The following is a 14,473-nucleotide window of genomic DNA, read 5'->3' as shown; positions in this document are numbered from 1 at the left end:
CATTAGGGAAATTCTTTCTTTAAAAAAACCTTAATTATTATTTAGCAAGAACTACAGATTAATTAGGACAACGAACAGAAGCTTCAAAATGTTTCTTGCACTTTTTTAAACACATAGCACTACAAACTATCAGAAAGAAGATTTTTGAGTTTAAAGTAACATGGGAATTTCAATGTCGTTATGAACTAAATACCACTGCAAATAAAATAATATTTATTAAGAGATGTACCGTGGTCAAATTTGACAGCTTTGGACCAAGAATTGGAATTCTGCAGAAAGTGAATGTTTTGAAAGGCATCTGAGAAACTGAATTTCAATTGTGAATATGTATTGCTGTTACTATTAAAAACACACTTCTCTAAAAAACTTTCTTTTCTATCAGGGTATCTCAGAAAAGGTGCATTCAGATTGCCTGTGGAATGTTACTCAGTTTGCTTCCTAGAGTTGTAGTCAGTGTTCACCTCTTCAATTTTTTCAGGATTATCTACTGATTTAATTAGTGGCAGGGCCTAGCTTTAAAGAACAGTATTAAAGTAGGATTTGCCACATTATAAATTCCACAGTGCTTCTCATCAGAGGGAACACCTTCTCTCCAGGTTTAATCCACAAATTATTTGATTTTGGAGGCTATTTTAATTTTTGTTACTCATAGCAGGAGACATATGGTGTTGTTATTTTGAAAAGTAATAAAAGCTAGCAGTACGTGTCCAGTAGCACTCTTTTCAACATTCTACTACTATTTTCAAACACCTTTTCCCCCATCAAAATGAAGTCTGACCAAACCCTTGAAGACAAAGCCAATGGTTCACACTGAAAGAGATAATTCCTATAGCATCGCACATATTACTTAACAGAAAAATTACTTAAGTAAGATATAGTTTTGAAACAGACACTAGCCACAGGAAATGACCAAGTTAGGAGAAAATCCCAGCTCCATTAGTGCTTCTGTGCATGCTAGTGCAGACAGCAACCCACAACATATAAACATCACCTGAGCCCTGAATCAAGGACCATATACAGTATGCAGTGCTTTAAATGGGCCTGCTATGATTTGCTAACTTTTTGACATAAAGTAATCTCTTAAACACAAAAATGTTAAAAAATTACCAGACATTTCATAATGAAATAGTCAAATCTATGTTTTGCATTTGCAGTTGTCGTGGTTTTTAAAAATTTGTTTTCTAAATTTACTCAAGTTAGAATTTCAGCCTGTGGAAATTTGTATTGCATCACAGAAACCACTAGAACTATAAAAATCCCCACATTACGTTGCTTCACTTTTGCTTTATTATATATAGTAAATGAGATTTAAGTCATAACATACGTTCATTAATACGTTCTGGCTTCCTAAATTATATGAGTCATGACTCAAAAAAAATTTGAGCATAAGGACTATTTAAACAGTCATCTGTTCATAGATTATCACTTTCACAAATTAAAATCAATTTATCAGTATATTGCTGTTCACAGATCCCAAAGTCCACAAGTTCTCATTCTCACCACCACTCATTTAAGACTGCAAACACAACCCACATGCCCTTGCGGTCCTGGCCCTCCACTTGTGCCAATTGCCAAATTGATAGTTGTGTATCTGCACCTTACTGAGGGGATGACAACTGCCAGTAGGAGAATACGTTGTGCAGAAGGAAAAAACAACAATCAGATTTTTAAAAAATTTATTTCTGTTTGTGCTTACCAGGTAAAATGAACTGCCCTAGTATGTATATATGCTTTCACAAAGCATACACACAATTTCCATGACCTGTTCCACCTACATTCATCAAGAAGACCAAGGCCTTTTCTTTCTCATACAGATTTCACTACAGACATCTGGCTTTATTTTTGTTTGGTCTCAATTCAGGCCTATTCAGATATGGGCAGGCATTCAACCTGAAGCTGCTCCTAAAAAAAGAAAATATGAAGAAGCTTCAGCAGTTACAGGATTGTCTTGCTTCTTTATTACTCATCTGTCTTCTTTGGAAGCATATTCTTCATGATATACAATGGCCTCCATTTTGTGGACATAATTCAGAGTTATTTTTTAATATCTACGGCCCATGGACAGAGGCCATAGAACAAGGAAAGAAAATATTATTTTTAATGGCTTGGAAAGTTTATTTTATAGTTATGGATGCAATTAAAGCTCATTTAAAATGTAAGCTTCCTTAAGAACACCACTGAGTTGTAAATAATACATCCTTGTTAGAACTAATTATTTTTATTATTTTATCCATGCTATTACTAATTGGAATAAATAGAATGCTTACGGATGTATTTCTGAGTCTATAGTTTCATTAAAGTTCTTACATGCTCTATTTTCTTACTCACTTATGTTACAATTTATAGAACAGTACAAGCACATCCACAGTACAGTGCATCTTTGTTTTCATGCTAATTTACTACTGCTGTGAGGTGCTGGCTGCCAGTCTTGGAAACTGAAATCTTCTGTTCATCCAGAAAATACAAACTATGCAGAAAGCAATACCACAAGCTTACACACATAACCCTGCCAGTATCCTTCAACTCTGATTTGAAGAGTCATCCCCAGTACTGAAAGGGTGATTTTGCAGTCATTTCATTCTTGGCTTCTACTAAAGTTAAAGCTGCCAAATTTCACTCATAGCCTTGAGGGACACTATCCAGGTCTAGAGAAAATTTCAGATTTTATCTCCTTGTTTACTTCTTTTTCCAGGCCAGACCACCTGTTCCTTATTTCACTCTCTGACCTTGTCAAGTGTAGGAAAGCTGCTTACTGCTGGCACACTTTTCCCAGCCACTGCATGATCAGCAGAACCTGCTACTCCCACCATACATCGTAAAAGCAGAACAGTTTGTTCAGCTGCCAGTTCAATCCTCAATGTAGCCATCATTTTCAAGGCACAGCCTAGGGTTACTACTCAGAATAAATGGCAGAAAGCTATAGTTTCACACACCCGCAGAGCTGTTGGAACTTAAAAAGTTAACCTTTTACACTGTCCACATCCTCTATCTACTTATTTGTTTCCTACCCTTCCACTCCCATTTTTTGGCCACCTTACACAATTTCCATCATCACTTCTAATCTTAGTTTCCCCCTTTGTGCCAGAGACTCTAATGAATTCCCTGAGATTAACCAGGAAAGCAGAGAACGGCTTGCAATAGTCTCCAATTGTTTTTCTCTTGAACAGGATTGTCTTTTCAACGTAGTGAGTAGCCAGAGTAGAATGAAATAACTCATTCTGCACTAGATGCATCCACCAGCCGGCTTTTACAGAAGCAAGCCAGTCCTGCAATGGAATAACATCTTTCCTGTGTGACAGAATGATGTTCAAAAAACAAGCTTTCTGAAACAGGATAGCTTGAGAAGCTGACTGCTGGTTTGCTAGTATATAATCACCACAGGTATCTGATGTCGAAGCTCCCAAGAGCTAGTTTGCACTTCCTATATAGGACAAAAATACTTCTGCATAAGGTAAGGACTGTGTAAGTGGCAGATGTTCAATGTGGATGTTGCTGCTGGCAGACCCCCATTAGTATGTTTCCAGAAAAAGTGGAAAAATGTACCTTAGACTAATAGGGTAGTAGAAGTGGTGGTATTTCTAAACTGTATATACAACTGAGTTGTAAAGCAGGACAGAAGACATAGCCAAGATTCTCCTGTTAGTATATCAAATAGGGGATACACTCCTGGATGTGAACTAATTTAAGTATTCTGAGTAGTGATCACATGCAGATAATAGCATCTCCTGAGCATTAATTATCCTATAATCCTGATCTTGTGCAGAAGGGAGACTACAACATAGTGCTTCAGAAACACCATTGCTCTCTTTGTAGCCAAAGACTGTGGTAATGGTCACACTGGGCTATTTTGGAAGCCAGGAGTTCTGATGGAATTATCTAATTATCAAGAGCGAGCAATACTGAACGTACAGATCAAACAAATAAAAAGCTGATCTAATTCTGCAATGGCACCCTAGCTATAAACCTTTTTCTGACAGAAATACAGTTATGTATTGCTTTCTACTCTTCATTATAGTTTTCTCGATCATCTCACTAAATCTTACTTTTCTGAAAAGATACATGTTATAACTAAAGATCAAAGCTGAAAGAACTTTCTAAATAGCTTACATTATTTTCGTCAAAGTATAAACAAAATTAAGTCATTAGATAATAAATACAACACAGTTTCTTGCATTGATCTCCAGTCAAAGAAGAATCCATACACAGTCTGAATCAAGGCCCTAATACTCCTTCAGCACTTATCGACACAGTAGAGGCAATACCTCCTAATTAATAACTTTTATATATAAATTGAGTATTACAACTGATATATATGAATAGAGATTAAGGTACAATACCTGTCCAAAGTTAATAACACAGTTTCATTCATTTCAGGTATATCATCAGCTTTAATAGTAATGTTGATTGTAGTATCACTTTGTCCAGATAAGAAAACGACAGAGCCATTAAAAGGACTTATATCATCATGTGTTACTGCCTTTTGATTGACACCAGAGGGTTTCAAACTCCAAAACACAGTTGCTTGACCATCAGTCCCATCTCGATGCAATGCAATGGAAACCTATGAAACACATGAATCTATTGTGACTTGTAAAACTAGATGAAAAAAACAATTACCCCCTTGCAAATTACAAATGAATATGAGCCTCAAAATGTTCAGCTTGGTTTTTTACTCAAACCTATGTATATGATATGAAATCAAAGATGGTGTATCAATGAAAATATATACTGAATCTTGTCCTTTTAACCATTTATCAGTTACATACTTAGACAGTGGAGATGATAGATTATTTATATCACAAATCACTAAGCAACCATAAACACAAAAAGCCTTGTATGACTGATTTAATCAGTGCCCACTTCTTCAAGACACAACCTAGATTTTAAATATAACTACCATAATTTTAGTCTGGTTATTATAGTGCGGTGCAACCTGTACTCCACTTAAGGTAATTAGCAGTTTTAATCTGAGAATGAGAAACAAGTTATCTGATTCAGGATTTGTGGGAAGATTTCAGTGAAGACAGCCAGGGAAAACAGTGAAAATGTATGAAAAAATATTTCAAAAAACGTTTCTCCAGCTGGAGCTAAGGAATTCATATGGATGTCAATGCTTCTGAAAATGCTTCTTTGGGTTCTCAGAAACCTAAAAAGCACAATTGTTGGAAAGCATGCCCAGCGAGCCAAAAAATATGTTCACATATAAGCCAGTCAACTGTAAGATACACAGACATTTCCGTGAAATCTAGGATCGGTATCAGTCCTAATTTACATTACTACATTTCCAGCTGGTGAGAGAGATTAAAACTGTCTGCAGCATCTTTTGTTCTGTGTGAGCATCAAGACCTAACCGGTTTTGGCTGCTTACAGAGACAGTCAAGATCAGTCTCACTTTTCTGATAATGACTAACACATTATTTCAGACCTTAGTTTTACAAACACTTCCCCCCCCCCCTTTTTTTTTTAAAAGCAAGGGAATATTTGGGATCAGGCAGAACTTAGAGGAAGGATTTTCCTCACATTAACTTTCATATGTTACACTGAATATAGCAAACTTTGCTTTCTCCAAATAAATTTTCCATAGTAAGGGACAATATAAAAAGGTTTACTTACCACTCTATCAGCAGAATCTTCTGGCTCAGAAAGAATAATTGGAAGATTGCTAGTGAAGCCTATTTCTCCATTTGCAATATCTGGAGTAATCCTGAGAGAAATATTTCGAATCTCACCTAATCTAGGACTCACAGGTGGGACTAGAGGAATTCTATTCACCAGCTCAACTTTTTCCAGCTGTAGGAAAAAGTAAGAAAAAATTGAGAAATAAGAAACCTTAGTACCAAGTCAGAACAATTCTGACATTTCAGAATAAGTTTCATATGCAGAGAGCAAAACATCTCCAGAACAAATTTCTCTTACTGGCAACATTGCTGTTACAAAAATGTATAAGCAGTTGTGTCAAAGAAATGAAGTGGATACCATTGAGCTTTGTCAGCAGAATGGTATACCTCTCAGACAAATCATGTTTGTGTGTACAACTAAATCTATGTAGAGGGAGAATGAACATTTTAGATCAGTCAATTCATTATTAGACCTATGAATAACAGTACTGATTTGACAGGTGGCCCAAGCTATTGTCCTAACTTCATTTTTTGTGCCATGCATTGATAAAATTCTGCTGAAGTGACTGGAACAATAATAATTTACAGCCTCTGATGAAGCCAGAGAATCAACCAATCTTTCTTCCTCTCTCACACAATTTAAAGGACTTCTCTATTTATAATTACTAATACCTTAGAATTGCATTCAGAACTGAAAATCAGTATTTCGAAACTGTAGTATCCTCTTGTGTTACCATATTTCTGATGGTTTATTGCTACTAAGAAGAAATAGAAAAACGTTTACCCTTTCTTTGAATGGGACATATCACTCACTAAACCCAGCAGCAGTACTGACATAGTAAGGAGAGCAGGAGTTGCCTGTTTAAATATTTATTTCAAATATAATTTATACCATGTGATTCTGTCCACATGCATCATTATAATAAATGTTTCCATAACTGATTTGCATATATTTCTGCAAACTTTTCACTGGAGAATGAACCCCCAGTGACAACCACGTTTAACTCACAGAAGGATGTTTTTTGCTTGGAGTTATCAGATGTTATCATATAGTAAGGTTTTATTGGAGCAGGGGAAAGTGGCCTTATTTAAATCCATATAGTGACCATGAATCACCATTTCAACTGATGAGTTTTAAAGCCCTTCAATTCTTAAAACCAATCTATATAAAATACTTGGGCGGTATCATACTTTGTTCTACCATTGCTTGAGTAATGCACAAAAATATTCATGCACATTTTATATGATGATAGATGGAACTGTTTTACAAATACTGTATTCAGTAATTGATTCTCAGCCATATCAGCTAGTTATTGAGAGTCTGAGGAACAAATGGTGGGACTGTTTGTTTCTCTTGTTTTCTAAGCTTTCTTTTAGAGTAGGCCCTGATCCTGCAATTAACAGTATGCAGGTGGACCACTGTGTGGTTGTTAGCTCAGTAAAGTTTCTGAAATACTCCACAGCTGAAACAATTCACTTTGTTAAGTGCTTCGGATCCTGGATAGTAACTTTGAGATAAAAGTAATAATTAATGAAGAACCAAGAAATTTTTTTTAGTCCAGTCTTTCCTTTTAAAGCAAATCAGCTCATGAGGAAAAAAGAATGCATTGTGAATTGAATAATAATGATAAGTAGTTTATTAAATTTGTTAATCTTCCTGTCCATACCAAAAACTGCACCTCAGACGACAGTAGGTTATTTAATTGAAGGTGTCACTGAAGAATGTTAATCTCACTTTTCCAGTTACTTTATCCATTCTCTCATTGTGTTTAAGCTTCATTTCCTCCTCTACTCCTCCTCCCCTGATTCCTGAGTTGATCCTTCATTGTGCCTAGTATAAACTCTGTAATCTTCTAATTCTCAACATGTTCACAGAGATTATCGTTTATTCACAATGTAGAAGGATTGTCATAGTGATAAATAGGGGTATTTTCCTTCCTTCTCTATGAGTTTCTAAATGAATTTTCTGTACTGGAAAGCCCCTCTGATTTTGTTTATTCAAACAAAAAGATTTTTATGGTTCATGGAGAAAGTATGGAACATTCACCCCCCTCTCCGCCTCCCTGGAATCCGCAGTTTGAAAAGCCGGGCAAAGTGCCTGCACTCTGAAATACTTATCATGTGTGTGTTTTGTCCATAGTCCACACTGCAATGTTATTTATATTGTATCATTTAAAAGGGGCTTGGAATTAGATATTTCAATTCTTCTGTAGATCTTTCAGATCTAGTGCAGACGTAAAACATAATAACCTATTCTAGTATTCCAGAATGCCATTCCCTATCTAACCATGAATGCCAAAAATTGCATACTAGTAAAACAATAATATAATTCTGGCAAGGTCTTTTTTTTTTCTCTTTTTTTTTTTTTTTTACATTTTAAGAAAATGTGGGGAGCAGGAGGTGGATGGAAGTAATCTTTTCAAGGTCCCAGAAGTAATTAAAACATCTTCAGTAGACCATAAGTTAGAGACAAAACCTGGCAAATTTTAAATCTATGGATTTAATATCAACATCTTCATTTGAAAACTCTAAAAACATCTGACTTAAAATTAAAATATTAAAAGGAACTAAGAAATGCCTCTACAGGAACTAAAAAATGCTTCTCTGATTTGTGCTTTGGATGTGCCAAGTCATCCCTTTGTCTGTGCATCAAGATCACTACCTGGGCTTTTCACCCCAGATGACCAGAGTGGCATAGTTAATCACAGAAAGTAGAGATTATGGGGCAGTCTTAAGTGCAGATAAGAAAATTATCATAACAAATACTGATGACAATGCCCAGAATCCTCCTCAGCAGTATATCTGAACAACATCTTGCAAAAATGCAAGCAAACTTGGTTTTCTCCAGTGAAAAATGAGAGCCCTCATTGGAAAGCAGAAATTCTGTCTTTAAATATTTTTGCTGAAAATCCAGCTTTCTGTCAAAACCACAGTTTTAGTGATTTTTTTCTAGCTGGTTTTAATTAGCAATGATAGAAGTTCCCTTCTTACAAGTTCAGAAAGAAAAAAAAGAGGAAAAAAAAACCAAAAGGGCAGCAAGGAACACTATACAGTGAAAAATGGAAAAAATATTTTTTAAGTTCTCTGAACAAATTCATATGTAAATGAAATATATGTTTGACTATTTTTAATATATATTTACTTGCTTGTCATTTCTAAAATTTGTCATGCTTCTGTAATTCAATTTTAAGAACCTTAATTTGGTTAAATTGAAAGCCAAGGGGTAGACAGAGAAACATACCTCAAAAGGTAACTAGCTTCTGCAACATTAATCTCATTTTGCTAAATTCCATGATTAATACCTGAATCCTGTTACAACAGTCTAATTTTTAAAAATAGTGTAATTAGTAAATAATGATTAGGAATAGAGGTCTTTATGGCATATTTATAGAAGCTATCTCTAAATAAGAAAGTTTTCTTAGCTACAGAGCTAATAACTTTTTTCTTTTTTTTTTTTTTAAAACATGTAGGATGATTTTAATTAAATTAAAAGGGAAGGAGCCTTACTAAATTATATCGTTTATATTACATGGGCTAAAAAAACACCACAAAACACAACTGAGATACCTGTACGAGGAAATGAGCACCATTCTGAAGAAATGCATCATTTCTTATTGGTATATTTAAAGTATCCTGTGTCTTTCCGTCTGGAAACATGAGAATGCTTCTTCTAGACATATTTAGAATGCCATCTTTCGCTCTCTCAGGATCCAGAGCTCCAGCTGGAATATACAGTGCAGTATAAACCAACTGCACATCTCCAACTGTTCCTCTCTCCCTTGCAAAACTCAAGGATAGAAAGCGTCCCGTTGGATTACTTTCAATCTTCTGATTCTCCAAAGGATAAAATTTTATTAGACCATAAACATCGTCACTGTCCTGAATGTAAAACAGAAGCTGCAAAACAGAAAACAGCATCACTTACTCTATGCTACAGTTACTATAGATGATAGTTCTCATGCTTTCACAAAAGCATGTCCTGACTGTCACCATACATTTTTCTCCTTAGTGAATTGGCACTCAAGAAAGAAATCAAACTGACAGCCCCAAAGTATTCTTTGTACACAAGCAGCATAACACTAACAGTGGCTGCTTTCCCACTATGCATCATCCATGTGCCACAATGAGCTCTGAATAACTGATTTTTTGGTTCAGCAGCCAAACTGAACAATTTTAAAATGTTTCAGATTGTGAAAAATTTCATTTTATTCACCAAGATCATTCCAACTATTTTTTAAGAAAAACACAGTAGGGATTTGAGTCACAAAAATGTCAATAATGCCAGCCACCCTTTAATTAACAGTCCAGAGGTTACAGTCTTAATCACCAATTCCTCCTCTTGAAGCTGTTACTCTGTGTAAAATATTCCAGTAATCATTATGACAGCAAATGAGCAAGTGAAAATAACTTTCCTGCCTTCTCTTAGCAAGCAGTCACTCAAGACAGCATTTATGCAATGCTGTGTATGTTGGGAATAATCTAAGCTGAATGCTACCGTATTGAAAAGGTCTGGCTTTGTATACTATACTAAGCCAAATATTTTCGATATGGCATTATATACTAAGATTACTAAGATTATATTAAGGATTAATTTGTTTGATTTATATTCAATATTTATATTATTTGTTTGATTTATATTCAAACCCAAACCCTTTAGCCGGTTTAGCCAATCAATCAATCTTATCAAAACCAGTAAAGTCCCTAATTATCACCTATTATTACCTTCTCCAAAAGAATTCTAAAAGCAAACTTACCTCAGATGGTTCACTGACTTCTGCACCTCCCTGTATTGTATGAGCTAAGAGTTTCAGAAGATAGGGCTCTGCCTCTTCTGGTATATCATCATTAATAACGTTCAGAGGAAGTGTTACCAGCATCTGTCCTTGATCAAAACATATCTCCCCGGTCTCTGGAATGAGGTCTGCAGTCACAGGTGAGGGATCACTGCTATTTCGGATTATAACCCAGGTAACAGAAACATTTCCATGTGTTCCACCATTTCTCACAATCATGATCCCTTCAAACCTACAGTTTTGAATGAAAATAAAACCCCACAATATAAAATTATAATTAATATTGGCTTGCTTAGTTATCAGTTCCCTGAAAGATTTACACTGACTTCAGTGGAATAAATATTAACTGCTGCAACTGACATTTGAGTCAGGGCTTAAACTTTGTGAAATCATAACACACATGTAAGACTTTTCTTAGAGTGCTTATTCATGAGCTCTTTGTAATGTCTCTAAAGATATCTGTTAGAACTTATTTTGTTTACAGCAAGAAAGATATTTACAGTTTTTACAAACAGTTCATAAATATTAAAAAACTTCCCATATAATTAGACATTCTCACTTCCTTGAAATCTTTGTAGGTATAGTTGTTAATAATAACAACACATTAAGTGATTTCTACGTTATATTTTCAGTAATTATTTTCAGTGAAATCCTAAGTAATAATCAGTGAAATAATCAGTGAAATCCTTAACAATGCCAAACAAATCTCTTAAACTGACTAGATACTAGATTTGAAGATCTGTAGTACCTTGAAATCTGGTCTTCATCAATGATAACAGTCTGAGCAAACAGGATACTGTTGATTGATAGTACTCCATAGGGTTTATCATTCGGTTGGATGGTGACATGAACAACAGATGGATTAACCAAAACAGCATCTCCCTGCAAAGTGTCCTTAAGAAGCATAATCTGAAAGGTCTCAGCAATTTCTGGTATGGCATCATCAAGGATCTTAAATTTCATATACGTTTCATGAACTAGAGGTGGGAAAAAGATAGTTGCATTTGGCTGTAGATCTAGGAAGTCTACATTAAGCTGCGCATGTGCTGTTGAGTCACCAGTTATGATGGCGTAACTGACAGAGACTTCATGTTCATCAGGTCCAATTAATTTTCCACTGACATCCTTACCACGAATCACTTGAATTGTTACCAGATCAACTTCCTCAGGCACCATATAAGCACTCTGAACAAAATGCACAGGACTGTCATTTTTCTTAATATTAATCTGAACAGAATTTTTTGTGTTGTTGATTTCAGCTCCTCCCTCCACGCTCCTCAGATGAACAACAAACAATTCATCATTTTCAGGTATCTGAAATATAAATGCGGAACACTTACTGAGAAATATGTTTTATATATTTTGCAGAAAAGGTAAATAATACAAACTCGACTGCTCATTTTATATTAAAACAAACAGAAGAGAAGTTTTGCTTTTAACTTTGGCTGAAAATCCCTTCTCAAAATTGATTGTTTCCATCTTCTAAAACATGCTTCTGTGCTATGGCAATATGAAAAAGGGTGGAAAGCCAAACAAAAGCAAAACAAAAACTAGGCAAGAATCAGAAAAAGGTGGATCTTTCCAACTTGAGACTATGAGAAAATCCAAACTCTACTTCTGGAAGCCACCTCTAGTTGGAAACAAACGTTCCTCCCAGTTATTTAGATTTACATCTCGATTTTCTGATGCTGACACTGATTAACCTCTATGCATGCCTGAAATAATGCAGGAACGACTTATGGACACAACCTACCTTGGCCCATCCATTCCCATACAACTGGAAAAGGAACACTTCCTACGTTCAGATACACCCACATCCCCAGGGAAAATTTCCATCACAAATCTGAGAAAGTGTTTTCTGGTGCTTAGCAATTCATTAGGCTTTGGCATTTCTACAAGATGACTGTTTAAAACTACATTTTAGTTTTAGCTATTTCTTCTCCAATATCTGATGCAGCAGACAATAAAGAATGGCTTATAAACCACAAATTACAGAACTTAAGGATTAAATTTTTGCTTTCTGTTACCACATTTTATTCCCCAAATCTTGATTTGCAAAACCTATTTAACTGAAAAATATTATTATTTTATTAATACTTATAGGTAAAAACTAAATCTTTAAAAATTATTTATGATCTTTTCGTCTCATCCTTGCTGTGGACTCCTGGAAACTAGTATTATTTGCTTCTGAAAAGAATTCCAGGACAAAATTACTTTTTTTTTTTTTTGCTAATGGTAATACTCCGTTATAAAGTTGACAAATCCTTTTCATGCACTTTTGTTTACCAAGCTAAAAAAGCTCTGAAAACCCTGCTGTCCAATATTTCTTCTCTTTCACACTCATTTGTTAATTGGCCACCCTCAGATCCTTTTCTAAGGCTAAGAGAGTGTGCATGCAACTGCCTTTATAGCTGATGCCAATTCTGTCCCTTGTTTGGCTTGTGGCACTTAAACTTGCATAATGTTGTTGACTGATGTAGGTTTTTTTGTCAACGTGAGATCTGGAAGCTCTCAGTCACCTCTCTCCTATACTGAGGTTCAACACAGTTATTTTACCTTATTAGAATAGACGCTAACTTACATTTCGTTTAGTTCATTAATTAATATACCATCTTGCACCATAAAAATATACATTTAATAGACAGTCAAAATTTCTTGTTGTAGTTCATATCTTAGTATCTCATATAAATGGGACATTTTGGAGTTCTTAATGGGATCATGACTGACCAATAAAAAAACCAGTCAAACTTCAAAGACAACAATATAAAGGATTTCCAGTGCTGCTTCGCCTCTTTCATTTTCTCTTAACAAAGTTTCCATTATTCCTCACTAAAAAGGGAAACATACACAATAAAATTACTATAAATGTAGCGCAGTGGCAATCAGATCTGCAGTCCCCTAATTTCTGTAGGAAAAGTGCTACCCAATTCTGAAAAATACTTGTTTCATTGTTTTTCCTAACTTCAGATCCTAAAAGCTCAAACTAAGTTCCGAGAGTAACATTGGATTCTTGTCAATTCCATCATCATCATCATCATCAATAAAGGTTTTTTATGCAAAATTAATCTTTCATGTACGCCTGTGAAAGACTTTCACTGAGTGGACCAGCCACACCTGTGCAGATCAAACTTTGAGAAACAGAACTTTGAGAGCATTTCTCAGACGAAAAAAAAAATAATCACATTTTCCCAAAAAGCTTAATGATTTCTTTCTGTGTATAAGTCTCAGAAGTATTACATCTAATCTGAAAGAGATTTTTCTACACGCCAGTCTGGCACAGTCTCTTAACATTAAAAATATCAGTATAGATATGGAAAACCACTTTTTATAACAGCAATATCCAAAAAATTGCTTTAAAGTTCCTCACTTCTGAGACAGGCACTTTTTTGCTATTAATTTTTGCTTGTGAATTTCCTCATAAAGTTGTTCTGTATCATATTTACTTATTTGATGCCTCTGTTTTCCCTCTCATCCCCATTAGAAATTTAAAAAAAGCAGAAAAAAATGTGTAATAAAAATGCAAATCACAAATTGAAAAGTAGAATAATATGTTTTGTTTACACTGAAATAGAAAAAAAGGCTCACGACTTTTTTTTAAAGGCCAATCTAAAAATGAAAATTTTAAATTATCAGCTAGTGTTCATGCTCTTCACAAGATTGCCTGTTTCTTTGATGAATCTTATCTATTTTTAGAACTATTTTTTAAAATATGTTTCTACCCTGAAACATACCAATATAAAAACATATAATTTTTTTTTAATCTGTCTTTTCTCTGTGAATATTCAATGATGTGTTATATTCTTTCTTTATTGGTAAACATAACATGTCTACTCTTCACACGAATGAGAGCCAATCAAGTTAACAAAGAATCAACTGGATTCTTATGCATTGTTAACTGAAGGCAGAGCAGCTGCACAGGCATCACTGAGGATGTAATCAAAAATGCATCATGTAAGCAATGTTACGATTAGGTTCCTTTTGCCTAAACAATAAAGACAAAAAGGAGAGCCTGAGTTCATTATGCAAACATAACCTGAATTTGCAAGGCAGATAATTAGGGAA

The 14,473-nt window shown here is 34.8% G+C and overlaps 1 protein-coding gene across 1 annotated transcript in view; it reads right to left on the bottom strand.

Annotated features, from left to right (window-relative positions):
• Positions 1-14,473, bottom strand: part of ADGRV1 (adhesion G protein-coupled receptor V1) — a 286,915-nt gene that overhangs the window by 253,753 nt on the left and 18,689 nt on the right. The window contains exons 7-11 of the mRNA XM_087761398.1: positions 11,160-11,725; positions 10,373-10,643; positions 9,186-9,515; positions 5,614-5,790; positions 4,338-4,561 (exon numbers count right to left, since the gene is read on the bottom strand). Of these exons, the coding sequence (XP_087617524.1) occupies positions 4,338-4,561; positions 5,614-5,790; positions 9,186-9,515; positions 10,373-10,643; positions 11,160-11,725 (1,568 nt within the window). The remainder of the gene's footprint in view (positions 1-4,337; positions 4,562-5,613; positions 5,791-9,185; positions 9,516-10,372; positions 10,644-11,159; positions 11,726-14,473) is intronic.

The sequence above is a fragment of the Nipponia nippon genome, unplaced genomic scaffold, assembly GCF_047370975.1.
Source record: "Nipponia nippon isolate SJK-2023a ecotype South Korea unplaced genomic scaffold, ASM4737097v1 scaffold_24, whole genome shotgun sequence".
Taxonomy (NCBI): domain Eukaryota; kingdom Metazoa; phylum Chordata; class Aves; order Pelecaniformes; family Threskiornithidae; genus Nipponia; species Nipponia nippon.
Note: the sequence above shows the minus strand (reverse complement) of the source record. Positions and strands in the feature narration are given on the sequence as shown.